Source organism: Peromyscus californicus, unplaced genomic scaffold (assembly GCF_007827085.1).
Source record: "Peromyscus californicus insignis strain IS unplaced genomic scaffold, ASM782708v3 Scaffold_17__1_contigs__length_78620276, whole genome shotgun sequence".
Classification (NCBI taxonomy): domain Eukaryota; kingdom Metazoa; phylum Chordata; class Mammalia; order Rodentia; family Cricetidae; genus Peromyscus; species Peromyscus californicus.
The window spans coordinates 22581689-22607347 of NW_026294469.1; the positions used below are offsets into that span (position 1 = coordinate 22581689).

Consider the following 25659-nt stretch of genomic DNA (forward strand, 5'->3'; position numbering starts at 1 on the left):
TCACCATGCACTTGGTGGCCTCCACTCGCGGAGCTCGCCTCCGACAGAGCGGTCTCCTTCTAGGCTGCCGGCTCCTGCCGGAGGGCGTGCAGCAAGATGCATGCCCGGGGTCCTAGTGTCTTCCCCAAGCTCCTGGATTTGCAAAGGCTATGATAGGTGGCCGGCGGCAGCCACCGCCTGGGAGAGGAGCACAGGGAGGGGGCTGGCAGGGCAGGCGGGAGGGAGGCGCGGAGGTGGGGCGGCGGGAGCGAGGGGGAGGGCGCCTGAGCTCTGCGGCGCCCTCCGCCTGGTCTCTGCCGGCTGCCGGTGGCTCCGGGTTCCCTTGCACCGGTGCTCTCGGTCTCAGCCTCTCCGCCCGCCCTCGCTCCCGCTCCCGAGCGCGGAGGCGAGCCGCAGCCCGGCGCGGCGGTGGGCGTGTGCGCGCTGAAGGACGCCTCCTCTCGCTCCAGTGTTGCAGGCGGCGGCGGCAGCGGCGGCTGGCGGCTCCAGCTCGGGCAGCGGCGGCGGCTTCCGGAGTCCCGCGGCGAAGATGCTGAAAGTCACGGTGCCCTCCTGTTCCTCGTCCTGCTCCTCGGTCACCGGCAGTGGCCCGGGGTCTGGGAACCTCGTTCCGGATTACTGGATCGACGGCTCCAACCGGGATGCTCTGAGCAATTTCTTCGAGGTGGAGTCAGAGCTGGGACGGTAAGACGAGGGGCGCTGAACCAGGCGGAGCGTGGAGGCGCGGGCTGGGGCTGGGAACGCCTGCAGCGTGCACGCTAGTTGTCCCTCTGGCTGCGACACCTCCCGAGAGTGAGGGTGTCGGACTAGCCTCCTCTGCCTTTAATCTCTCCCCTGCCTAGGCAGTGTCTGGGCAAGAGCTGAGTCTCTAGTACGAGGCAACCAGGCTCTCCCCAGAGCGCCTAGGCCGGTGCAGCTGCGAGCATCCGCCAGACTCTCCCGCCCTCCCAGCGTGGAACTGGCTGCCACTTGGGTGATATCTCTCACCGCACGTGGACTCTGCTTTCCTAATTAGTGTCTTTGCTCAGATTATAGTTTGTGAGAGCGACTTGTGTGTCTAGTTAGTTTTGGGTTGGGGACTGCAGTGTACCCCCTCTACATCGTGATGGAATTATTAAATTAGATTCTTCCTGCTTCCCCTCACCAAGCTCTCCAAAGCAAGTGGCACTAGAAATTTAACCTAAATACTAGCTTCCCTGCAGCGTGTGCTCAGGAGAAGGCGAGAATGAATCATTTAGGAGAGTTAAAGGCAGAGTAATGAAGTAGTGGGGCTTTAAAGAGGAAGCAGCTCATGAGGGCCAGGCAGGGGTAATTAGTGAGAAGAGGTCTGAGGCTCTTCTTTCATGTGCTGGAGTGGTTTGTTTAAATCGTGTATGCAAAAAAGCCATCCCGTTGGGAAAGCAGATGCGCCCCCTCATGCCCTCTCTGAAGATCTAAACAGGTAGCAGTCTTACCTTGAGATGGGTTCCGTATGTTCTCAGATCTTTATCCACTGAAAATTATTTCCCTCTCCTGTCCCTCACGTCTTTTCTCTTGTCCATATGCACGTAAGGAGACTTGTTTTCAGTACTGTTTAAGTGCAGAGCTTCCATCAGAGGAAATCTGAACACCATTTCAACTGTTGCCAAGTTCTAACTCCCCCCCACCCCCCGCAGTTTAATTTTCATTCTTCCTTTGCTGGTAGCAGTTTATCTAACAGTTTTTTAATTTTATTGATGCTGTTAAGAGACGATGACACTGGATTCTGGGTGTTCGTGCTTAGTGGGAAGGATTTGCTTCCTCTAAGTTGCCTTTACTGAATACAAGTGGTGTGTAAAAAGGTAAAACTTTTGAAAGGCAATTCATTTATTTTTCTTACTGTTTAAAAATTCTCAAGCTATTTGAGCATTGAGGAATGCAAATGTCCATGTCCAATTTTGAGTCATGTTTCTGGGTGTTCATCTGAAGGCAGTGGAAGACTGAAGTGAGATAGCAATTGATATTTTTTGGGGGGGTTCAAGAAATCACACTTGTGTGATGTGCTGCAGCGTTGTGGTATAAACTTCTGATTAAAGAGATAATCTACTTAAAATTGGTAACTCGGTGCTTTAGAAGTTGCCAGGTAGGGAGGAAGTGCCGGCTGCAGCTGAGGGGGATGGCCCCACAGCCCATCTGAGCAACAACCCAGGAGCCCGTAACACATTCCCACTTACTAATTACACAAATAAGCTTTGACATCACATCAAACACTCTGATTTGAGAAGTGGGAGAATTTATAGGAGAAAAAAAAACAAACAAACAAACTTCCAAGCGGACACATACATACATGTGATAGTGGATCTCACAGGGAAGCAGTTTTGGAAGTTTGCTTGGTTTTGCTCTGGCCCTACAGTTTGCGTTCCTTTGGGGTTGTACTTATAAACGTACTATAAGCTGCTGAGACTTGCCTTGCCAGATCATCTTTTTGCTACCCTACAGTCCCCAGATTCACACATTTTTAAGAAGGAAACCATAACCACTAAAAGTTGCACTTCCGGTCTCCTCTCCAGCAGCAGTGGCCAATGCTGGGTGTGTTCTCTGTAGATGGCAGTGTTGGTGAGCAGTGAGCTCACAGCATGTGGTTAGGATCGATAGATATTTTCACTTCATAGTCTAAGTTATTTTTTCAATGTAATACACCTAAAGCATGAGCCGGCTGTAATTATTAAGGATCTATAGAGCTAGGAAGCTGCAGGACTTTTGTACACACGGAACCACAAAGATCTGCTTGCTCTCTGCACTAGTTATCAATTTCAGCTCACCTGAATGGATCTCAAGATTTTTCTTTCCGTTTTGGGCCAAATCTGGGGCCAGAGGTGACTCCAAAGCCAAAACACTTGATTCTTTCATGCTCAGTTGTCAGTATGATGCTCGGCCAGCAACATTCTAGTGCTGCGAGGGGCCACTGTGGTTAGTGTCACAGTGTGGACAGCCCCCTTTAGGTGGATTGGTTCAGTGTAGACACTCCCCTTTAGATGAATTGGAGATTTCTTTTTTCATCTCCTAAAAGTGTCTGTTACAGACTGGTGACTCCTGATTTCAAGAAAGTTAAAGTCAAGGCCACATGGACGATATACCCCAAGAGTGTGTCTGGAAAGTCAAGTGGAGTTAAATTCCTGAAGCTGTGAAAACCTGAAGCCCCTGGACCAGTGGTTCTCAACCTTCCTAATGCTTGTGACCCTGTGATATAGTTTGTCATGTTGTGGTGACCCCAACCATAAAATTCTTTCCATTGCTACTTCATAACTGCAGTTTTACTACTGTTATGAATTGTCATGTAAATATCTGATATGTGACCCCCCCATCCCCCAAAGGGGCCACAGCCCACAGGTTGAGAACTACTGCCCTGGACAGTGCTTATAGAAAGCAGGCATTGACAGATGATCCATTTGTAGCCATCCAGCACAAGATGGCTGTTAAGAGATTAACTTTTTTTTGGTGGTGTGTGTAGGCCTAAGAATGAGTTATTTGAAAGTGTCAGGCAAGCCAATTTTTTTTCCCCTAAAATCAAAATTGAAAATATTTTGGTATTTATAGAGCTTGTTAAGTTTACAAAAGTCACAATGTATCAACAAAGCTACTTAAAAATATGAGCTAGCCACGATCCTATGCAGGGATCCACACCTAGAGAGCAGTTGGTCTTCTGCCCAGTGATTTGAGAGACTGGCTTTCTCAAGGCTTTTCTAATGGAGCAGAGAGCTTGCCTCTGACTTACATTCCTCTCAGTGGTTTGGTGAATGGGAAGGCAAGATTTGGCTTGCCCTGCTCTGTGGTGAGGGTTTGGCCTTGTGGACCCAAACCCACATCCTGATTTCAGTTGGATCTGTCTTTTGTTTAGACTTGTTGTGCCATATTGGAGGGATGTTTCTAATGAACTCAGCTGGTTCCCAAACATCCAAATCCAGAAAACCAAATATTAGACCACCTGACTTAAAAAAAAACCAATGTGTTAAATTGTTCTGCATGTTTTTCTCTAGTTGCTTTAGGTTTGTGACCTTTAGGACCCCACCAGACTAAATTCATTATTTAAAAAAAAATGTGTTTCTGTGGCAACTCAGTTATCTATCTGTCTGTCTGTCTTATCCAGTTGTATCTATTATTGTTTAGGATACAAATCTATTTTAAATAGTGAGCTGTGTGGCCATTTGCGTAGAATAGAAACAATTTCACCAAATAATGCTTACTCTTACTGTCAGCAATATATTCCAGTATTTTATGTTTTATATTATTTCATTGTGTTCTATTTTATTCAGAATATTTGCTGAACTCATGTGGTCTGACTTCCTGCTCACAAGTTGTGGCTCAGTTAGAAAATGGTATTTTTGGACATAAATATGAGCATGCCAGATTAAACTATGAGGCAGAGTCCTTTAACATAGTGTCTTGGAGACCATTTGGCAACGTTGCCCTGAGCAGTGTCCGTTTGGCAGAGCTCTGTGGAGAAAAATTCTTCTTTCCTTGCCTCCAAGTCCTTATTAGATTTTCCCTTCCAAAATTTTGAGAAAACACTGGTGTCTGCAAAAGATCCACTGGGCACCCTGGAGTCTGAACTAGCTGAGAAAGGGAGCCTGTGCCAGGGGAAGCGTAAGTGTGGAGGGAAGGAACTTGGAGAGTGAAAGAGCTGTGTTCTAACAGTGACTGTGAACTCTGGCCCAGCAAATGCTTCTTGTGAGGAACCACAAGTGGGTCTTCTCTAGAAGCGCTCCAGCCAGTGCTCTTCGATTGTCTTAGCTCTGTTTGCTTGGACGTCAACAACAAAATCCCTGGGTGACTTAAACCACAAACGTTTGTTTTTCATAGATCTGGAGGATAGGGGTTCAAAACCAAGATGCTGGCTAATTTATTTACCCCAATGAGAGCTTTCTTCCTGCCTTGCCATCTTCTGCTCTGTTCTCAGAAGATAGAAAGGAAGAGGATATATATATGTGTGTGTGTGTATAATATTCTAACATATGTAATAATATATATTAAAACAATTTCTCTAAGCTCCTTGGTGCCTCTTCTCATAAGATCATTTATCCTGTCTTGAGAGCTCCATCTTCAGGAGTTGATTCTAAGCATAACCTCTTCCCAAAGACCATATTCCAGCTGCCATACCTGAGGATAGGTTTCAACATATGAACTGCTAATTTGTACATGTTACTGTGCTATGTAAGATTATTTTCATATATATATATTTCATTGAGCATGTCCCCTATATTCCTCTACTCTCCTTTCTCAATCTGCATTCCCATTAGTTTCCTTTGTTCCCCTGGAAAGTTTTACTGCTACTTTCACCCCAGATATACATTCATGGTTTTATCAGCATATGAATCTTTAGGGGACAGTTTAGTCTACACTATGGTTGGGGAGGCATCAGACTGTCTTTTTTCTTTTTTCCTTCTTCCTTCTTTCTCTTTTGCCAACCACCTTCTTGGGTATTATCTTGGCTAATACTTCTCAAGTTCCAGGCTTTCTCCTTACACCATCTTTCAGGGCTACACAGCCCATTTGTTGCATGCCGCTGGCAGCTGATCTGTTTTACATTCTGCTCTGATGGTTTAGCCTCTTTGGTGCTCACATGTTCCTTCTCATTTGGGTTTTTAGTGTGATTCTGAATTTCTCCATAAAATTGATTCTTAGTCAGCTCAGGAGCAAGGTGTGACACCAAATGGGAGAATAGAAGCTCATGTTGTATAGGCTCTTTGCAAGAATACTGACTTGGCTTCCAGAAGGCAGACTCCATGAGTTTGCCCTTTGGACAGTTACATAGTCATTGTCTAGCATGGTGCATTGCACTTAGCACCTGTTCAGCAAATGATTTTAAAGAGAATGACTCAAGGGACTGAGGAGACACTCAGTGGGTAAAGGTCCTTGCTGTAAAACCTGACAGTCTGAGTCCTCTCCTTGGGATGTACACAGTGGAGGGAGAGAACAGACTCCCGGAAGTTGTCTTTCTGATCTCCATGAGCTTGCCATGGCCCAAATGCTCCTCCTCCAGTAAATACACAAATGTATCTAAAGAATTTTAAAAAGAGACTGACTCAGGGTAATGAAGCAGATCAGACATGGATGTATCCTCTTTTTAAATTCTCTCTCTCCCCCGCTTTTCTTTTCAGTCTTGGTTCTTCTTGGTATTTGTTTGTGAAACAAGTCAATGCTAGTGTGCAATTCAATACCCTCTGGCTTCTGCCTCTTGAGGACAGGAATTACAGGCCTGTGCCACAACCCTTTTGGTTGTGATGGGGCTTCATTCTAGTGCTTTTAGGAAGAAGGAAAAGTTATGTTATCTTTCCCCTTAAACTGTCTATAATCAAGACCCCCTCCCACCCAGCTTCGGCTTCCTTCTCCACAGTGGTAGTGTTGGTGAGGACTCCCCCACCCGCCACTGACAGCATGGCACATTTCTCTTGGCCGTCTTCTGTGGTTCTGAACTGAAGAGGATTCAGTTTCACCTGCACCATCACTCACCACAGGAAGATAAGACTTAGGAGTTCAGTCAGGATGACTTTGAGGGCATGAGCTGCTTTCTGGGCGATTTCAACCTCTGAAGTGTTTGGCAATGAACTCCTTGTACAGAGCCTTAAGTCAGTTGAAGGCTGTGATAGGATCTCGGCTTTTAAGAACACGCTTTGAAAACTGTTACTGGCTGAGGTTAAAACACCGACGCAGGTGTTGTCTGCCTTTAACCCTTTCTGGAGATGAGGTGAAGGGAGAAGAGAGGAGAGGAACCACAAAACAACTTCAAAGACTTTTCTTGTGAACGGTTTACCCTCACATGTGCATGTGGACTGTGTGTTTGTAGCAATGCATGTGAAAACAAAGTATTGAGTGTTTCAACCACTGCTTCTTCATCTTTTGGTTTATGTCTTTTCTTCTTCCTTGCTATTTATTCATTTTATTTTCACTGGCTGAGAAGTAGTTTTTGGTTAAAAAAAAAACCCACTCTGGAGGAAGATAAGTATTAAAAAGAATGTTGACTTTTTAAAGTCCCACGGTTAGATTTATTATGAAAAATATTGTTATTTAACTGAGTCAAGGAACCGTATCATACAGGACAAAGATTGGCTTTTCTTGAAATCTAAAGAGTGAAATCTTTGCTGTAATTTCTATTAATCTTTAGCTTGGATGTCTTTTCTTATACTTAGTTACTAGAGCATCTGCAGATGGATGGCTCCAGAGGCTCCATTAGGAAGTGAAGTCCAAGTGTGTGCATGGCATAGAATTAATGCATAGAGAACACGGACCCTTCGATAAGGTCCATTGTCTTCGTTCCGACTGCAAATGGACCGTCATAGCTGTGGCTGGCGTAAAATAGAGAATGGCTCAGATCAGGATTTCTGTTGTCGTCAGTGGAAATGGCTCTCAGATCAGGATTTCCGTCATCGTCAGTGGCAGAGGTCAAACGAAGAAAAAAATAGTGTCTTGGCAAAAAGTGATTTGTAGGGATGGGTCAGTGAAAATACGGAAAGGGACTCTCAACGTGCGCTCCATTCTAATTCTGGGCCAGATATATTATTCTTTGTTGTAAGGCCATCGTGCACATTGCATGATGTTTAGCAATGTCTCTAGCCTCTACCTACTGGCAGAAACCTTCCTCCCATGTTGTGATAACCAAAAATGTGTCTCCTTATTGTCAAATGTGGCCTCCTTCCCACACTGACAATCCTGTCTTAGAAACTTGAAGCTAGTCTTTTGCACAACTTTGAGTTTTATAGACATTTAGAAGCAACAAGGAGCATCAGTTGCAACCAACAGTTTCTCCCATTTCTGTGTGATACCAATAAGTCTCTTGTTGCCAGTGTACACTGTCTGTACCTTACCGAGTATTTTCGTTTAAATAATCTTTTTTTTTTTTTTGCTTGCAGAATTTGTTTGCAAGAATGTTTATCTTTACCACATTGAAATAATAATTCAAATCATATCTTAAGAAGCAATTATAAAGGCAAATTGAAACAAAGCAGAGCGTTTAATATTAAACTGTGGCTAGCAGTGTTTGTGTGTGGAAGGCCACAGGCTCAAAGATCATTTCCTTCATTAGAAGAGAGATTGTCGGAGATTAGCAGGACTAAACCATAGTACACAAATAGAGTTTTTTCTTGCGAAGGCAACCAGAATGATTGAGCAGCTGAAAGGAGAAGGGTGCCCATGTGTTTTGATTGCTTACTGTTTAATTCCATGCCTTTATGCCTCCTAAAGTTATTTTGGTTAGAGATCTGACCTTTTGAATAATGAGGGCCTAGGTAATATATGCTGGCCATGTGTGCTGTCATAGTGAAAGTCTTTCAAGTACATGCTTTACTGGTAATCAGACAGCAGCAATAAATCTAATTCATGATAGACATGAGTTAAATAAATGAATAAATAAATAAAATTATTTTTATATAACCTGTTATATTCTATAAGTGTACTAAAATTCTATAAGTGCTGGAGAGGGTTGTCAAAGATTCTAATGGATGTATCATTAATTTGGTTCTTATGTTGTGTGAGGTTTAAACTTTCTTTTTGCTGTACAAGGCTTACTACATAGGAAGGAACAGGGTCCAGCTAGTTGTTTTCACATGTATGCACAGGCATAGGATATTAATATATTGGCCTTTGCTGCTCCTGCTGTGTAAATTTTGGTTTCCTTGCAAATAGAATGAAACAATTCATCTTTATTTTATATACGCCATTCCTAAGGCAAAATTGGCTTTTACTTTGGAAATATTCAATATTCAGAGTCAATGAAGTTACAACTTTGGGTTTGGTATTGATTTTATCAAAGTGGATCCAGTTTTGATTTCATATTTTCTAATGTTCTTATTTACCAAATAGATATTTAATGAATTATGCACCATAAACAAAGGCACCTAATTAAACACTACTACAGGTGTACTGTTTCTCTGTGTACATTTTGATGTATTGTAACTACAGAACTTAGTCATATTTTGTTTACAAATCTTTTGGTGGTACCACAGTGCAGGCTTCCTGTTTTTATAAAAGAATTCATATATGCGAAGCACATCTTGCCTTTTACTTTTTACTGCTCTTATTCATGATAAGAATTATCAATATGTGAATATATACCTTTTATACAACCAACATAAGGAAGAAGTTGAAAGAGAGAGAGAGACATAAGAACCATATGTCCTGGAACTCACTCTGTAGACCAGAATGGCCTTGAACTCAGAGATCCACCTGCCTCTGCCTCCTGAGTCCTAGGACAAGGTGTGTGCCACCATGCTCAGCTGCAGAACCATAGCAATCTTTTAAACAGTGATCTGTCTTACAGAGTGGCTTGGGATGTCTTTTTTTTTTTTTTTTTTTTTGGTTTTTTGAGACAGGGTTTCTCTGTGTAGCTTTGCGCCTTTCCTGGGACTCACTTGGTAGTCCAGGCTGGCCTCGAACTCACAGAGATCCGCCTGGCTCTGCCTCCCGAGTGCTGGGATTAAAGGCGTGCGCCACCACCGCCCGGCTTGGGATGTCTTAATGGTGTGTGGTAGACTTTGAATTTCTCTAGGAATTTAACATGTATACCCCTGGCAAAGAGTACTCTAGGTACAGAACATGCACACACACCCCAAAAAGGGCAGAATAACCTCAAGATGTATGTCCTGGTTCTCTTTTTTTCCCCCCAACTTGATACAAGCTAGAGTCATTTGAGAAGAAGAAATCTTAATCGAGAAAATTCCTCTGTAAGACTGGCCTATAAGCAATTGATGTGGGTGGGCCCATCCCATGAGGTGATGGTACCACCCCTGAGTAAGTGGTCTTGAATGCTATAAGAAAGCAGGTTGAGCAAGCCATGAGGAGCAAGCCAGTAAGTAGCAGCTCTCCATGGCGTCTGCATCAGTTCCTACTTCCAGGTTCCTGCCTTGAGTTCTTGCTCTGACTTCCCTCAGTGATGGAGTATGACTTGATAGTTGTAAGATGATGTAAGCCCCTTCCTTCCCAGCCTGCTTTTGGTCATTGTGTTCTCTGATAGCAATAACTAAGGCAATGCACATTGTACTTTACAAAATCCACAAAGCACGGACATCACAATGCCAGATAAAGCTGGGGGAGGGAAAATTGTGTCAGACCAAACCGGGGTTAGTATTTGGCAACTGAAAACAAAAATTGTAGAGAAAGAGGAAAAGGGTGGCCATAGAAGTAGTTGGGGTCTTGGCAAAGTTTATGGATCTCGGAACTTGTCATTAACCCATAAGGATAAAACATGGGAGTGTGTAAGATAGATCTCACCAAGACAGTTTAAAATAAAAGCAAAGACAGAAAGAGATGTGCTAAAACATCCCCGATAACCTGTGACTAGGTAAGAAAGGGGCGAGTATTGGGTTGAGATCTGTTAACTAAACCTTAAAGGAGCCAGGAAAGGGAAACAGAACATGTGGGTTAGGTGTCAGAAGTCATTACTGAGGGAACGGGGGCATGCATGTTTCTGGTTCCAATGAAATGTTACACTGCAGTGAATCACATGCAGTGTTCACCGCACAAATTAGTCTTGTTTTGTTTTGTTTTTCAAGACAGGGTTTCTCTGTGCAGCCCTGACTGTCCTGGAACTCACGTGTAGACCAGGCTGGCCTGGAACTCACAGAGATCCATCTACTTCTGCCTTCCGAGTGTTGGGATTAAAGGCGTGCACCACTATGCCTGGCTGCACAAACTAGTCTTTGTTATTAAAAAAAAAAAAAATTTCAAAGTGTAAAAGTTATGCTCTGAAAAATCAAAAAGTTGCTAGACTTTGTAGTTTTCTGACTTACACAAACTACCTAAGTTTCAACATTTCAGTTACATGAGGATTTGGTGTTAAAATGACACTAATCTCTTTATCCATTTAAGGAACCTTGTTGGATGTCCTGTTCACTTTAAAAGCACCAACATAATATTAGTTTTCAGTGTGTAAACAGACTTTCGAAGGCACGCATGTTCTATTGCTAGTCTCACTGATGCGGCCGCAGTGATTGCTCTTGCCTGGGTAGTCCATCGGCTGGTTCCATCCCTCCATTTTTGTCATTTCTGCTTCTTCTCTTTGATTCTGACGACCAAAGCTACCTCACCTAAAGCTGTTGCAACCACAAAGCTTTACTTAACGTGTGCTTAACGTAAATTTTTATGGAAGGATGATTTAATCCATAGTTAATAAATATTAGTAAGTAGAAACAGCCATTGGTTCTCATCCAAAGATTATTGATAGGAGTTTGTTTGGGCCAGGTGGCGGTGGTGGCACACACCTTTAATCCCAGTACTCTGGAGCAGAGGCAGGCAGAGCTCTTGAGTTCAAGACCAGCCTGGTCTACAGAGTGAGTTCCAGGACAGCCAGGGCTGTTACACAGGGAAACCCTGTCCTGAAAAAACAAACAAACAAACAAACAAACAAACAAAAAAGAGTTGTCTTGTAGATAATAATTAAATAGAGTTCAAGGTGCTCACTTTTCTGTTATATTTGATGTGATAAATAATAAAATGCTGAATAAACCACTGATAAAATATTTACCTCTAACAATTTATTTTCTTTTTTTAATTAAAAAAATTTTACTTTATGCATATAAGTGTTTGTCAGCATATATGTCTGTCTACCATCTGTGTTTCTGATGCCTGTAGAGGCCAGAAGAGAGCATCAGATCCCATGGAACGGGAGTTACAGATGGGTGTGAGCCACCATGTGGGTGCTGAGACTTGAACTCAGGTCCTCTGGAAGAGCAGTCAGTGCTCTTAACTCCTGAGCCATCTCCCCACTCCCACCTCTAATACATTTTAATTGTTCCTACTTACTAACATAAACCAACTGTATATTAAATAATTCTTCTGTATACTATGTGTACAACTCAGGATGGCCTAATTAAGGTCATTTATATTGAGACCCTCTTCAAATAACTAATCTTTTTTTTTAAAAGTATGTGTGTATGTGTATGTGCCTATGTGCATCTTAGATGTCTGCCTTGATTACACTCCACCCTATCTTTTAAGAGAGTCTATCACTGAACCTGGCACTCACCAATCAGTTAGACTGGGTGGTGAGCGAACTCCCAGAATCAGTCCGTCTCCACTTCCCCAGCAGTGGGCTATAAACTTGGGTGACCACACCTGGTTTTTCCATGTAGATGCTGGGGATGGATCCAAACTCAGGTTCTCCTTCTTGTCTGACAGAGACTTCACTAACTGAGGCATCTCCGCAGCTGCTAAATTAGCCATCTTTTATAAAATAGAATTACTTACTCCTTGTTTTGAATAGGCTTTGCAGTTGAACTATGTAAGACATCATTAAGTAAAGCAGTGGTCTCTAAGTTGGGATATCCATGTCTTGAGATGTGTGATAAAACAGACTATTATAATAAAGTATTAACAGATGTATCTGCTTCTTTTTCTAAGTTTTGCTTTTATTTTTAACATTTAGATATTTTGGAAAGCAAATTAAATTTCAGTTACATATACATGGCAATCATAGATAGATAGTATACGCAATTTGGGAAACTATGCCCCCAAACATTTTATTGGATGACTAAGAGATGAATTATAAATTTGCATTTAAAAACACTCCACTTTAGGAGAATGGATTTAAGGTGCATCAACAGACCAAAATGTCAACAAAAAGGAAATAATATTTTGCAAGGTGTGTTTTTGTACAGAAAGAGGAAGTGGGTGCCTATGTGAGCTTCTTCAGCATTTTTCACGCGATGAAGGGTTTTGATAAGAACTTACTGCCATTGTAATCAAAGACACAGAGAAGAAAACAAAAAAGGAGTGAAGGGATACAGCTTGCATATCAGGTGGAGGGTAAATTAATTCAATAACAACAACGATGGTCAAGTTTTGATAACAAAATAAAAGGAGAAAGCGGTTCTTTTATTTGCTTGCAAGAACCTCGGTGTTGATTAAATGACTTGATTCATGAAAAATTTTACTCTCACTTGGCTTAGCCAGCTCAAGGAATATTGGCCCGAAATGTTCCTGAGCAGTGCTTAGAGAATTGCAGGCATTAGTACCAGGATATTAAGCTTAACGCTGTTAATAAGTACACGGTCATCACCTGCGCAATAAGTCATGCTTCAAGGCTTTATGGCTGAAAAGTTCAGCAGGTATGAAAGTTGTTCTCTGAAAAATAAAAGGAGAATTAGAGCAGACTGTCTAATGTCATGACCATAGACAGAATACAGAGGGAAGGAGAGAGCAAACTTATAATCATGTTCACACATTTCGTGTCACCTCCAAGGCAGACAGTATTTAAATGCCTTTTCCCTACTTTAAGTTCTGTGTGTTGTTCAATGGAGACATTTGATCTGAATCTTGCAGTTGTTAGCTTGGTCTTCCTTACTTGTTGCATGGTCTTAAAGGGACAGTTGTTACTTAGTGAGTCTGTGGTATTTGGGACCTTAACAGCTATACAAAGCCATTCTTTAATTATGGCATTGGTTCAAGTTCTTTTTTAATATAATATTTTTATTCTTTGATAATTTCATACATGCATACAATGTATTTTGATCATATACAACCTACTCCTCTCTCAACTCCTCCCAAACCCTTCCTACCTCAAGTTTATTCTTGATCAGGATGTAAGTATATTTCTACTTGCTTTGTCTAGTGGTTCATATAGTCTTTCCAAAGCTCCCTGCCAGGACAATCACTGAGAAAATCGACCATTACCAAATTCAAAATACACAATTCAATAAACCAGTCTGGTCTGGAGTATTCAGTGATAACACTAGAGATTTCTTTTGTAGAAGAAACAGTTTCAGTGGCTCCTTGGGGGACCCCTCCTGTCCTTCTTCCTTTGATGTGAACGTACAAGCTAATTAAAATATCCAATGAGATAAGCTTGTTCTTATTGCATGCAGCCGGTAGCCAGAGGTGAGCTAACAACACAATGAGCAAGAGCTTTTCGCTCTAGTGTGTGCCTTTTAGTGAAGTGGAAATCCGGGGAGATTACCAGTCTGTTCCAGAAAACCAATACTGCTCTATAAAACACAGAGGTGCCGAGGAGGTGGAGTGGCAGGTCTGGCTCGAGAGCGCGGTCCTCACCTCAGGCCGGCGGAAGTGGGAATCCTCAAAGCGGATGGTTGCATAGACAAATACTCAGGATGGCTCTGAGGCGCAGCTCCAAGAGACGATCCTGGACAGTGGAGTAGGTGAGGACTGCTGATAGGGACCAAGACAGTGACAAGCAGGATGAAGTTGCTCCCTGACATTATGCTTCTTTGGGCGTAAAACTGGTCCTCAGTGTCACCTGTCAGAGAAGGGTGGTAGGGCATTCAGACTTGCTATGACAGCTAACTTCGACTACATATGTAAAACACGTAGCGCCATGCCTGCTGTGTGGACTAAATATCATTCCCTAGATGGGTGGTAGATAGGAAATAGAGGATGACGATTCCAAGTTGAATGTGGGCAGGATTTGTATCTCACCAGGTCTTTTCAGGAGTCAGACTTCAGCTTGCCTGTTAGCCTTATTTACCACCACTTGTCTTTCTCATCCCCAACACGAGATGTTAACCAGGACCTTGACCTGATTCTACTGTCTTTCATACACTCCTGACACCACCACAGAATGATTGCCGCGGGCACCGTCTTAGGGACGAGGAACTCGAAGTTCAGAACTGTGAAGCAGTTCGTTTCATCCTTGGCGGAGTGGATCTGTCCTGAGCTTTGTATGTCTGTGCTGTGCGCGCGAGACAGCTAGGGCCTGAAACGTGCTTCTCTTGACTGTCGCCCTTAACGGTTGCCGTACTCCCCAGGTGGAGCGCCGTCACACCGGTTTCTATGTTCTCGTCTGTGTTTGTGTGATTACAGTAAATGGCCTGTCCTCTTTGCCAGCAGAGCGTCTGCTCATCGGGCAGAGAACCTCCGTCGTTTACACATCGTTCATTCACACGACCAAGTCAGTCCTTAGCCTAGTTCCTGCTCCATTTAAGTGCTTAGGAGATGTTTCTGGAATATCGTATGAAATACACATGATGCAGGAGTGAGGCAGGGAGTTGCAGGAAAAAGACGAGGATTTGAATCTATTTCCTTTCATGAAAATTTCCTCATGGCAACCTAGTCCAGAACATTGCAATATATTCTGATTATGGATTAGAGTTCTTCCAACTCTCCCCAGATCTCCTTTCAACACTCATTTGCCTGTCCCTCTCTCAAGAATGTAGGCTGCTGTGGGTCTAGCCTCTAGTCTGTCTCCCTATTCATAATACCCAGCACATAGAGAACACTTATTAAAGATGTATGGGGTAGTGACCAGTCTATGCCAATTGGATTTCCACATGTTAATCCCCTTGAACCTAAGGGGCGCTGATCCACATCGGCCTACTGTATCCTGTAGGACCCCTCTTTGAAATGTCAGGGTAACAGTGACCTTCTGTGGGTGAACCTTTGTTGTATACTTGCATTGGGCAGCAGAGAAGCTCAGCCTGCCAGCCTACTGTGTCCTGCAGGACCCTCTCTTTGAAATGTCAGAGTAACTGTGGCCTGCTCCATGGTGACCTTGGCTGTTTCCTTGTGTTGGGAAACAGAGTTGGCTCTTAGAGTAAATGTGTCTGGAAGCTCCTAAGTCTTACAAAATGTTGGAGGACCATTGAATAGTTGTATTCTGATTCTGTGCTTTTTGACTTAAGTTTGCTAATTTTTGTACCTTTTAGTGGACTACACAAATGCTTACAATGGTGGAGTTTTAAGGTGAGTTTAGCAAGAAGGTGCATTTCCTGCCTTTCCCCATCCTGCCTGGGTATGTATTTAACATTCATTCTTAACAAAGCTTGGCGCACACTGGTTTGCGACTCTGTGACTGGTTAGCAATATCCTACAACACGTGTTCTTGTGATCCATCCCTCGACCACGGTAAGATACAGCACAGCCTGTGAGAGGGCCACGGAGGAGAAAAGAGCATACATCGTCTATTCTATGTCTACAGGGATTTGGAGATATTATTCAAAAGACATTGAGTCGGTACTTCTTTCATTCAAAGAATTAAATCAGTCCTCAACATTCAAGTAGAATCATTAGCTTCATCTTCATGATTTTAATGCAGTTTAAAATTATTCTGAAAAAAATTATTATGAAAACTTGAGTATTCCCACATTTATTTTCACAGCCAGAAGCTGGTGAAGGAAATTATGCACAGGACGAATAGGATCCCAAGCGTCAGAAGGGGGCCACATGTGCTTAGGCATGCTTCTTCTTCTTCTTTTTAAATCCAGTTACACCTTCTCTTACAGGCTCCTCTGATTTCTCTTTATCTTCTTCATTCCACCAGAGCTTAAGTTCCTTTCCTTATCTATGTGTCTCCCCGTGTTACAGAATGGACGTTTTTATTTCCCCACACGTGTTGAAGCCATAGGCCTCAGTGTGCGTACACCCGTACAGGAGCCTGTGATAGGTGATTCATGTTGTACAGGGTGCTGAGAATAGGCCCTCATGCTGGGAACAAGAGAACTCGCATGCCCTTGCCTCTCTCTGTCATTTGAGGACACGGTGACAAGGCAGACATCTGCAAGCCAAGCCTCACAAGAGCCAAGATGGCACTCAGTATCAGACTCCACTTTCCAGAACCACAGAAGAAAATGCCTGTTGTTTACGCCACCCCATCTGTGATATTGGTAATGGCAGCTGAGGCATCCCTGCACCCCTCCTCCCTCTGAAACCTGTGTGACTTCAGAGTCTGAGGAAAGTGTTCTTCTTTTCAGATGCACACCATTGCCCTTTCCTGTGATGTTAGGGAATGCAAGCCAGAAACCCACTTCCTTATGGCTGCAGTCTCCTCCTGTGTGGTATCTAGGGTAACTTGAGCTGGATCTGAGTTCATTGCTTACTCAAATTTGTCTTTAGTTTTTTGGGTTTTTTTTTGTTTTTTTTGTTTTTTTTTTTTTTTTTTTGACAAGAGAAGCTCTTTCTAGCACTCTCTGCCACCTTCGAGGACCCTAGATGAGAACACTTCTGTGGTCACATCCCCTCTGCGGCTTCTCGGGTATCACACTGTGCATCCATACCTGTTGGCTTTGCAAGTGCTGTTGCCTGCCAGCTCCTGGTATATTATTTCCTCAGCAGCTGGCACGGGATTTTTCTGGTGCCAACTAAAAGCTCAGCTATTAAAAAAAAAAATAAAACTTGGCCCATCTTGAGTATCATATGTTCTCATCAGGACTTGGATCCAACATTCTGGCACAGATCACGTGATCATTTTGGGCAAATCTTTCAGAGCTGAGAACCCAGTGTTCCTTGGGTCCTCAAACACATTTTCACCCACCTAGTCCATAGGCAGTTTCCAACCATCCAAACTCTGGGGCTGCTTTTGGTCAGCTGAGGGCTAGCTACCAACCTTTTGCTTGGTCTTAGGACAATTTTTTAACCTGGTGTCTTTTTTATTTTCTGTCTAGTGCCTTCTCTGACTGTTGCTACTAGTTTTATATCTTATTTTGTAAATTACCATGAATAAGATTCATATTTCTTATGTAAATGAATAGCTAACACACAGCACTGTAACTGGTATTTCTGCTTCTGATATGGCTTTGTAAGAACATGAGTCAAGGAAACAGATGTCAGTTGTGAGGTTGGAGGAATTCTGAAATGAATGAAAACAACAGTTTTCCACGTCAGAAAGACCCACAACAGGCTTCCAATTCAGCCACATATGAACAGTGTCATTTCAGGCAAGTGTTCATGGTGCCTCAACGTCATCTGTTAACAGAAAATGGCAATTGAATGAAGTTAGTGTACTAACTATGCACCACCCAGGGTGTGTTGCATATTATTGGTGTTAATTCTGGACTGTTTCTCTGTAAAGGTTGGGGGGTTATTGGTGACTGACTGCATGATCTCTCAGCCATTTCTAATGACTGTGAAGCTCTGGAAGTGTGTTGGTGATTATCTGCTATTGCAGATTTTAAATGAACTGTCTGGGCGTGCAAGCCCTCTGAGGATCTCAACTCCTGATCTCCCAGTGGAAGTGCGTTCATTATCCAGTATTTCTGAGAGGGTGACCACTGTTCTTTGTAATTGCATATACGGAAGAGAATATGCAGTATAACCTTAAGGTTTTCCACTTCTGTAGATTAAAAAAAGGACAGTTGGGGTGGTTTAAAATAACTCTTGTAGGTGGTTCCCTTTATATGATTTTTACAGCTTTCTTTACTTCTGAGAATGATGTCAAAATTAGAAAATATTAATCCTTTTTGTTTCTTTGAGATCTTATTTGCACTAACACTTTATCAAAGATTCATTAATTTTTTATTCAGAATGATGCAGCCTTTACTGGCAAGTTAAATAGCTAGAGCTAGAATAGCTCCAGCTTGCCTTTAGTTCAGAAATAAGAAGGAGAGCCTTGGAAAGCATTGAAGGATCTTTGTTTTTAACCCCATATATAATAAGCAGTATTGATGGTCTCTGCACATTAATAAAGACAAGCAACATAAAAGAGACTTCTTATGCTTAAGTAATCCCATTAACTAGTAGCCAGACCTAGGAATTGTTTTTCTCTAACTTAGTACTTAAATGGGGGCCTCTAGCTTGGTTTCTAGTCTCATCAGATATTTCTTTAGAAGCTGCATTTACTTGTCTTTGTTTTCTGGTGGAGGGATTTCTTTGCACCATGGAAGAAAACAAATGAATAAACTTTGAGAAGTATGTTAAGAAAATAACCTGGCTAGGATAAAAAGGTGTGTGGAGAGCAGGTAAGCAGGAACTGCCTTGCCTAAGTCACTGTCTGTACAGGGGAGACCACAGTGTCCATAACACAGGCTCTCCAGATGTCGTCTGTTCCCATGAGTCTGTAACTGTGTTGGCTGTAGGGCAGTTGCAAGACTAAAAAGTGAGGCAAAATAAAGCAGGAACTCTAATAGATGTTAACAGACTTCTTGGGGGAATTTTGACGATGTAAAAATACATCCAGCTCTAGGACCTATTAACTATCTGTTGTTAGTGAATCTCAAATTGTAACAGGCTATATATATATAAAATATATGTATATACACATGCACACATATGTATGTGTGTGTATATATAGTCTGTAAAATATAAATATCCGTGCCCTTTTTACAGCATTATTATGAATTTTTAAAAAAGATAAATTATGTGGCTGTTTGCAAATCATGTTCCTATTTGCTAAGGAAAAGGTTATATGAATCTCACATATTTTTATTTGAATAATAATAGTTTTCTTTACTAATAACCCAAGTACAGATATTTGTATTTCCCCCAGTTTTTCCACTAATACCCACCTTTCTCCAAAAATCCAGTCTAGACAACTGTTTCGCATTTTGCTGTCATTTCTTCTGCGTTTCTATTTTTCTTATGAAACTGTGAGTCTCAAGCAATGCTGGACAAACTGCTATACCAGAGCTCCAAATGTGGACTTGTCTGTTGCTTTTCACAATAAATTGGGGCCTTGGGCTTTGGATATCACAGAAATGAAGTGCCCTTCTTGTGGCTCTTCTCTCAGGGGACATGGGATCTCCAGTCATGGTAATAACCTGCATAGCTTGCTGGATTTGCCTAATGTGTGGTCACTACTTACCTCTGTCTTTGTTTAGTGTGCCATTTAGAGTGGAAGGAATAGCTGCATAAACTATGTGTATTTGCTGTGTAAGAAGTTGTGAGGTATCACTTTATCAATAATAAATTCATGTACATACGTATGGATATATAACTGAATATCTTAAGTCATTTAAAAAAGTTATTAAATATATTATTACCAATGAAACATGCCATTGGGGGTTTGCCTTAATTAATCTTCATTGTCAATGTGACTGGAATTAAAATCACCATGGAAGCACATCTCAGGATGTGTCTATGATGGTATTTTCCGGAAAATTTTAGCTGATGATGGGAGACACACCTTCACTGTGGGTGATTTGCTAAGGAAAAGGTTATATGAATCTTACATATTTTTATTTGAATAATAATGGTTTTCTTTACTAATAACCCAAGTACAGATATTTGTATTTCCCCCAGTTTTTCCACTAATACCCACCTTTCTCCAAAAATCCAGTCTAGACAACTGTTTTGCATTTTGCTGTCATTTCTTCTGCATTTCTATTTTTCTTATGAAACTGTGAGTCTCAAGCAATGCTGGACAAACTGCTATATCAGAGCTCCAAATGTGGACTTGTCTGTTGCTTTTCACAATAAATTGGGGCCTTGCGCTTTGGATATCACAGAGATCACCCATGGACTGGGGTCCAGGACCAAATGGAAAATAAGAAGAGAGCTAAGCATCAGCATTCATCTCTCCCTGCTTTCTGTTTGTGCAGTGATCAATGGCACATGTTCCCGTTGCTGTGGTTTCCCACCTTGATGGATCCACCCTTAAACTGTGAGCCAGAGGAAACCATTCTTAAGTTTCCTTTATTGAATAAAATTCTGTTTCGACAAGAGGTACTAGTGAGAAGATTTAAATTATTGCCCCTAGAATTTTCTACTTCCTTGAAACATATTGAAGATGATGGCATGGAGTCAGAAGGTCTGTTTTGTCTTGATTGGGGAATATCAACTTGGCAGTAGTTACTCTTTGCACGACTTAGAGCTGGAACTTTGCCCGCGTTCAGGCTGGTCTACTGAGACTGTCCATTGGAAGACAAAACAACTTGGATGCAGGCTATTCAAAACCAACTCCCTCTTCTCTCATTTGCAAGCAATAGCTTCAACCATAGCAGCTCTTCCACTGTGTACCCTGTCTCAGGAACTGTTACCACTGCCACTGACTTTGCTTTCCACCTAGAATCATCAGACATGTTCTAGATTTCTCCTGCGTTCCTCCTAATAACACAAAGTCTCTCGCTTACTGGGTGGATCGGACTGGATAAGTCACATCATATTCATTTGAACCTCACCAGAGTTATGATATCATGAGGTTATATTGTGTGCACTCAGTGAGTGCATGCATCAGAAAACTCTTGGTATAGTTTCTAATACGTTACATACATGCAATAAATGTTACCACGTGTAAGCTCCACCTCCAGTACATATTAATCCACTTGCCTCTTTGATACGCTTATGAGTTCCTTTAGTTCAGTTATTGAGAGCTCTTTCCCAGACTGTGAGGCCTCCACCTTTCCACTCTGCTGGCAGGATGATGTTACTGAGGTAGGGGTGGATTATGTCACTTAGCAGCGTCAAGTCCTCTAAGATCTTTGATCCTGTGTGGTTAGGGGAGCTCCCTTTCACAACCAGCCTCTCTGCTCTTCCACGCTCTCTCACACCATATTTGCATTCACAGCTTGGGTTTCAGCTCTACTAGCTACTTTCTGCATTAAGGATAGTTCATGTTCTTTCATAGTAGGTCATACATCCCTCCAAGCTACCCACGTGTGTGTGTGTGTGTGTGTGTGTGTGTGTGTGTGTGAGAGAGAGAGAGAGAGAGAGAGAGAGAGAGAGAGAGAGAGAGAGAGAGAGAGAGAGAGAGAGTCTCGACCCTGCCTTATAAGTATCTTTCCCTTTCTCAGGATATGAGCTATGGTATCATCTTAGGAAACCCTCTTTGACGTAGAGGCAGGCACTCTTACACATACATTTCCTCTGCTGTCTGCTGCCACAGCCTGTCTGCTTCTACAGTTGGACCCATCTAAGATGTTTAGTCCCTATATGCCTTCACAGTCCCTAGTAGATGTTAAATAAAAATATTTAAAGTGTGGTAAAAGGCTTTTCCAGGTCCACTGAGACAGGTACAGATCTTACTGTATGGAGTCTGGTTGCTCAGAAGACAGACAATTGGCTCAACTGTGAGTGTAGCATGAGCAAGTAGGAATTTATTCCCAAGGAGCCTGGCCAGTGGCTGGAAAGTGCCTAAGATATCAGGGATAAGAGGAATTCTGGCTAAATCAACCCTACTGGGTCTTCTGCACTTGGACTCCGGCACAGTGTTTTCTCACAAATGCTGTTTTCAGAAACTTGGATTTAAATCATTCCTGTCTTTTCCTCCTACAGCTTTCCTAAATTATTTCAGAATACAAAATTGCCTATCTACAAGAAGCTGCTACAGATTCTGATGGTAAAATGTACACTGTCTTCTACTTTATGTATTGTGTTCATTTTGGGGGCAAGCAAAGGATGTCATCTTCATGTTTCAACTGCAATAAATATCATTAAACACATGACAACACCTTGCACGTGACCTTGTTCCCATTCTGGACAGTGTTCACACTGGAGAAATCCCTGTTACTCAGATGTTCTGACATCCCAGCTCAGACTCCTGGATGTCTGGCATCTTGCATCTTGTTCTAGTCTGGAGTGATTTGGACTGAGATACTAAATTTATACAATTCAACTGAAGGAACTAGTCAACTACACATGTGGCCTACCAATTTTCAAAAGAATATCTACATTAAAATATAGGATAAACTGAATCCTTTCTTGAATTTTCTTCCTGACTTTAGCAAATTGAACATTGAAGTAGATGGATTGATTAATATACTGCTGTAATGTTTATATGCAGTAATGTATTAGTCAATATTACATTACCAGTATTAGCAGTTAATACTTTCATGGGGCTTGTATGAGTCATGAAATCAACTTTGTTTTCTTTTATTTGAGGACACTATTTGATCCTCCAACTATATATTTATAATATAATAATAATATAATATAATATAAATGTATTATCTGTATTCTTAAGGTCAATTAAGGATGTCAGCACTTGATTTGCATTAAATATGTTGCAAATATAGTTTCCTTTCTGATGCCACGCTGAAACACAGTGAACAAAAGCAACTTAGGGAAGTGTATTAATTTCTGTTTTATTGCTGTGATAAAATACCAAAGCAGCTCATAAAGAAAGCCTTTAATGGACTTTGATTCAGAGGGTTGGCATCCACGATGACAGAGCAAAATGGTGGGAACAGCTGAGAGCTTACTTCTAGATCCCCAAGAGGAAGCAGAGAGGACACTGGGGAAAGAAAGCATTAGTCTGTCTCCAAGGCCACGCCTCCTCCAACAAGGACACGCCTCTTTATCCTTCTCAAACAGTTCCACCAACTGGGGACCAACTAGTCAAATATGTGAACCTATAGAGTGCATTCTCATTCCAACAGCCACAGGGAGGCAAGGATTTATTTCAGTTTACAGATTGCATCCATCATTGAAGGAATTCAAGACAGGAACTCAGGCAGAAACTTGAAGTAGACACCTGAGAAGAGTGGTTCTCAGCCTTTCTAAGACTGTGACCCTCTAATACAGTTCCTCTTTATGTGGTGACCCCCAATCGTAAAATTATTTCGTTGCTATTTCATAACTGTAATTTTACTACTGTTATGAGTCGTAATGTAAATATCTGATATGCAGGATGTCTGATATGTGACCCCTGTGGAAGGATAGTTTGACCCTGAAGGGGTCATGACCCACAGGTTGAAAACTGCTGCCTTAGAGAATGCTTTTTGGTGGTTTACTTGCAGTTGCACATGTAGCTAGTATTTTTATGTAACCCAGGGCAACTTTCTTCAAAGAGAATCGTGCTGCCCACAGTGGGCAGTGTTTCATGTACAGTGTTAGTTAACAAACAAGATAGTACCTCACCGACATGCTCCCAGGCCAGTCTGATCTGTGGCTTCCTCAGCTGAAATTCCCTTCTCTCTTAACTAGGATATGAAAAGTTGACAGTTGAAGCTAACCAGGACATGAATGTTCTTGTCTTTTCTTCCTAGGCCCAGCGTTCTCACTGACTAGGGCGATATGTTGGCAAGTAAAGTTTAAACTACTTTAGCTGATAAAACATTTGTTTGTTTGTTTTTAGATTTTTGAGACAGAGTTTCTCTGTATAGCCCTGGCTATCTTGGAACTCACTATGTAGACCAGGCTGGCCTCATGCTCAGAGATCCCAGTGCCTCTGCCTCCTGAGTGCTGGGACTAAAGGCCAGCGCTATCACACCTGGTTCAAATAGTTATTTTCATGTACTGTTGTTGATAACAGGAAAGATGGCAATAATGTGGTTTTTCTTTTGTGACCGTGCCTAGAGCTAAGCTTGTGATGAGGAATGGGCGTGTTGCTGTGTGCCTGTGTGCCTTCCTCTTCCTGCTCTGACAGCATCGCTGTGCACTTACGGCCTCTCAACTTCCACTTTACCCCACCCCCCTCCAGCTTGTTAATAGTGTCATAATTTCAATAAAAAGTGAAAGTCTTGCTCTGCCTGGTTCCCACCTCCCAAATTCTCCAATTTTTTTTTTTAAACCTTTCAATTGGCTGTCCATTCCTGCCTCTGCTTACGTCTCAGGTAATATAATGGAATTCTGAGTACTCATAGTTCGGTGGTGGAACTTACTACGCAAACTTCTGCTGGTTGTGCATATCTGAATGGTGTGAAAGAAGTTTCCATCCCGGGGCGCGGGGGGGGGGGGGTAAATGGTTTTCACAAGCGACTGTAATTCATTGAAACTTGGCACAATGTAGTACAGGGTTTTCTTACTGCAGCCCATAGATCTTTATACCTAGGTGTATAGTCCGAATCGTTTGTAATTAGAAGCTGAACTGAGTGCATGGAAGTCCTTCCTCATACCAGTGGACATAGCATTCATCAGAGTCTAAAATGTTTAAAGAGCATAGATTCCCGGGGTTGTAAATGCTTAAAGAACGTCAATACACAAACATCACCTGTGTACTCACAAGAGCTGGGAAACGAAGGCCTACTCTGACTCTCACAGAGAACTTCTGCTGGCCTGCCCAATCCGTCTCCCTAAGAAGGACTTCCTCATGCTAGTATACGCTCAGATTTTGCTCTCCTAGGCTGCCTTTTACCAGTTAGGATGCAAATGTAGTTTAACAAACGTGTTCATGCTCAAGAGAAGCCCACCTTGGATCATTTAAGACAATACTGTCGGTTTATTGGCTTGTGTAACTGAGCGCAGAGGTGGTTCAGGTTTGGCATGGTGTTTGGAAGGGTAAGGATTTACTTTTCTGTCTTGCTTCACCTTTGGGAAGTATGGATGGAGTAGGTATGTGGGCTTTGTCCTTCCCCTAGAGAAAAATAAAGGACTTTAAGCCCCAATACTGGCCTCTATCTACCACTGTCCAGGAAAATAGGGATTTTTTTTTAACCCATCATCTTGGCCTGGGCAAAGGGCTTGGTCTCTGTGCTAACTGATACACTCAAGCAAATCCCGTAGAGAACTATTATTGGATAGCATTTTCAATTCATAGCGAGGCTGTGTCTCCTTTTAGGATGTTAGCAGTTTTTGAGTGTGGGAGATGTTAGAAAATATTCTGAACTTAACTACAAGTAAACCTCTTATCATATCCCTTAAATATTGAAGTTTGGGCACATAGCTCCGTATGTCTGATTATAAAGGTGGCTGTGGAAGATATTATTCCCTTGTTGTAGAAGATGGGAATTTCTGGTAGTTCCTAAAGAAGGTTATATCAAATACTAGTTCACTGGTATGTTTTATCAGAGAAGAACAGAAGCAGCTGATACACAGATATAAAATATATGTATCTAAGATATGTATACACATATATAAGTGTATATATACCTCCATACTCATCCATTTATTAATCTAAAATGTAATATTTATGTTAGATATAAATTCTTACCTTCATATTTATACTTTATTTTTAAAAGTATTTATGCAGTATAATAAGTTGATTATGCATGTTATAGATATCATTCTATATATATAAACAAATTAATATCTGACTTGCTTATGTCCAAGGATTGGTGTATGTGCTCATAGAGTCTGGAAGCCTATAGTCTGTCGGACAGGCAGCAATCTGGA

General features: G+C 42.0%; 1 protein-coding gene across 2 annotated transcripts in view; it reads left to right on the plus strand.

Annotated features, from left to right (window-relative positions):
• Positions 1 to 239: 239 nt before the first annotated feature.
• Positions 240 to 25659, plus strand: part of Camk4 (calcium/calmodulin dependent protein kinase IV) — a 233554-nt gene continuing 208134 nt past the window's right edge. The window contains exon 1 of one of the 2 annotated variants that reach the window (XM_052741806.1): positions 240 to 684. In XM_052741806.1, coding sequence (XP_052597766.1) covers positions 530 to 684 — 155 coding nt within the window. In that variant the 5' untranslated portion in view covers positions 240 to 529. The remainder of the gene's footprint in view (positions 685 to 25659) is intronic. The other variant, XM_052741808.1, reaches the window with a different exon arrangement.